The sequence below is a fragment of the Sinocyclocheilus grahami genome, unplaced genomic scaffold, assembly GCF_001515645.1.
Source record: "Sinocyclocheilus grahami isolate Dianchi unplaced genomic scaffold, SAMN03320097.WGS_v1.1 scaffold171.1, whole genome shotgun sequence".
Lineage (NCBI taxonomy): Eukaryota > Metazoa > Chordata > Actinopteri > Cypriniformes > Cyprinidae > Sinocyclocheilus > Sinocyclocheilus grahami.
This window is the reverse complement of record NW_015505350.1, coordinates 2,079,502-2,080,166: the sequence shown is the minus strand read 5'-3', so window position 1 is coordinate 2,080,166 and position 665 is coordinate 2,079,502. Positions and strand designations below refer to the sequence as shown.

Below are 665 nucleotides of genomic sequence, written 5' to 3'. Positions count from 1 at the left end.
TATATTGATTGCTTTTAATTTATTTTATTTGGTTATGTTTGTGTTCAAATATCTGACTACAAAATATTCATCCCAAGTTCAAAGCAAGTGGAGAAGCAATCAAGAAAACCCAAAATCAACTCAAGCTGTTTCAAGCACTCTCTGCCAACGGCTTGCTGCAGCTTGTGCCCACATGGTGAATAATCTCACCCACTGTCCAAAAACACACCTGCGCAGTTCTTACGTAAACGCTTCACAGCAGCTACATGGTTTCAAAGTCAGCTATTCAGCGGGTTGCCTGGATGACTAGTTGACTGATCATTTTCAAGGAAGCCTTGTATATTTCAGCTGGTTTTGGTTCACCGGACCCTGAGAAGTGGGTCAGAAGTGTCCTTGTGTTCAAAAGCAGCTACCCTGAACCTTCATTAAGATTCTTCAAGATTACGTTTCATGAATCAGTTCAGTGCTTCTTCAGGTTTCAAGTTCATGGCAGCTGCGGTTAACGGTGACATTTCCTCACCTTGTCAAAGACTCTGAAAGCTTCTCGGATTTCCTCTTCACTGTCCGTGTCCTTCATTTTCCGTGCCATCATGGTTAGGAACTCCGGGAAGTCTATAGTTCCGTTGCCTGTGGACAGATCATGTTGTTGCCATTTACCACAAGATTAAATGAAAAGTAAAAAAAAA

The 665-nt window shown here is 41.8% G+C and overlaps 1 protein-coding gene across 2 annotated transcripts in view; it reads right to left on the bottom strand.

Annotated features, from left to right (window-relative positions):
* Positions 1-263: 263 nt before the first annotated feature.
* LOC107593483 (calmodulin-like) overlaps positions 264-665 on the bottom strand; it is an 11,359-nt gene continuing 10,957 nt past the window's right edge. For both annotated transcript variants that reach the window (XM_016283222.1, XM_016283223.1), the window contains exons 4-5: positions 500-606; positions 264-348 (exon numbers count right to left, since the gene is read on the bottom strand). In XM_016283222.1, coding sequence (XP_016138708.1) covers positions 304-348; positions 500-606 — 152 coding nt within the window. In that variant the 3' untranslated portion in view covers positions 264-303. The remainder of the gene's footprint in view (positions 349-499; positions 607-665) is intronic.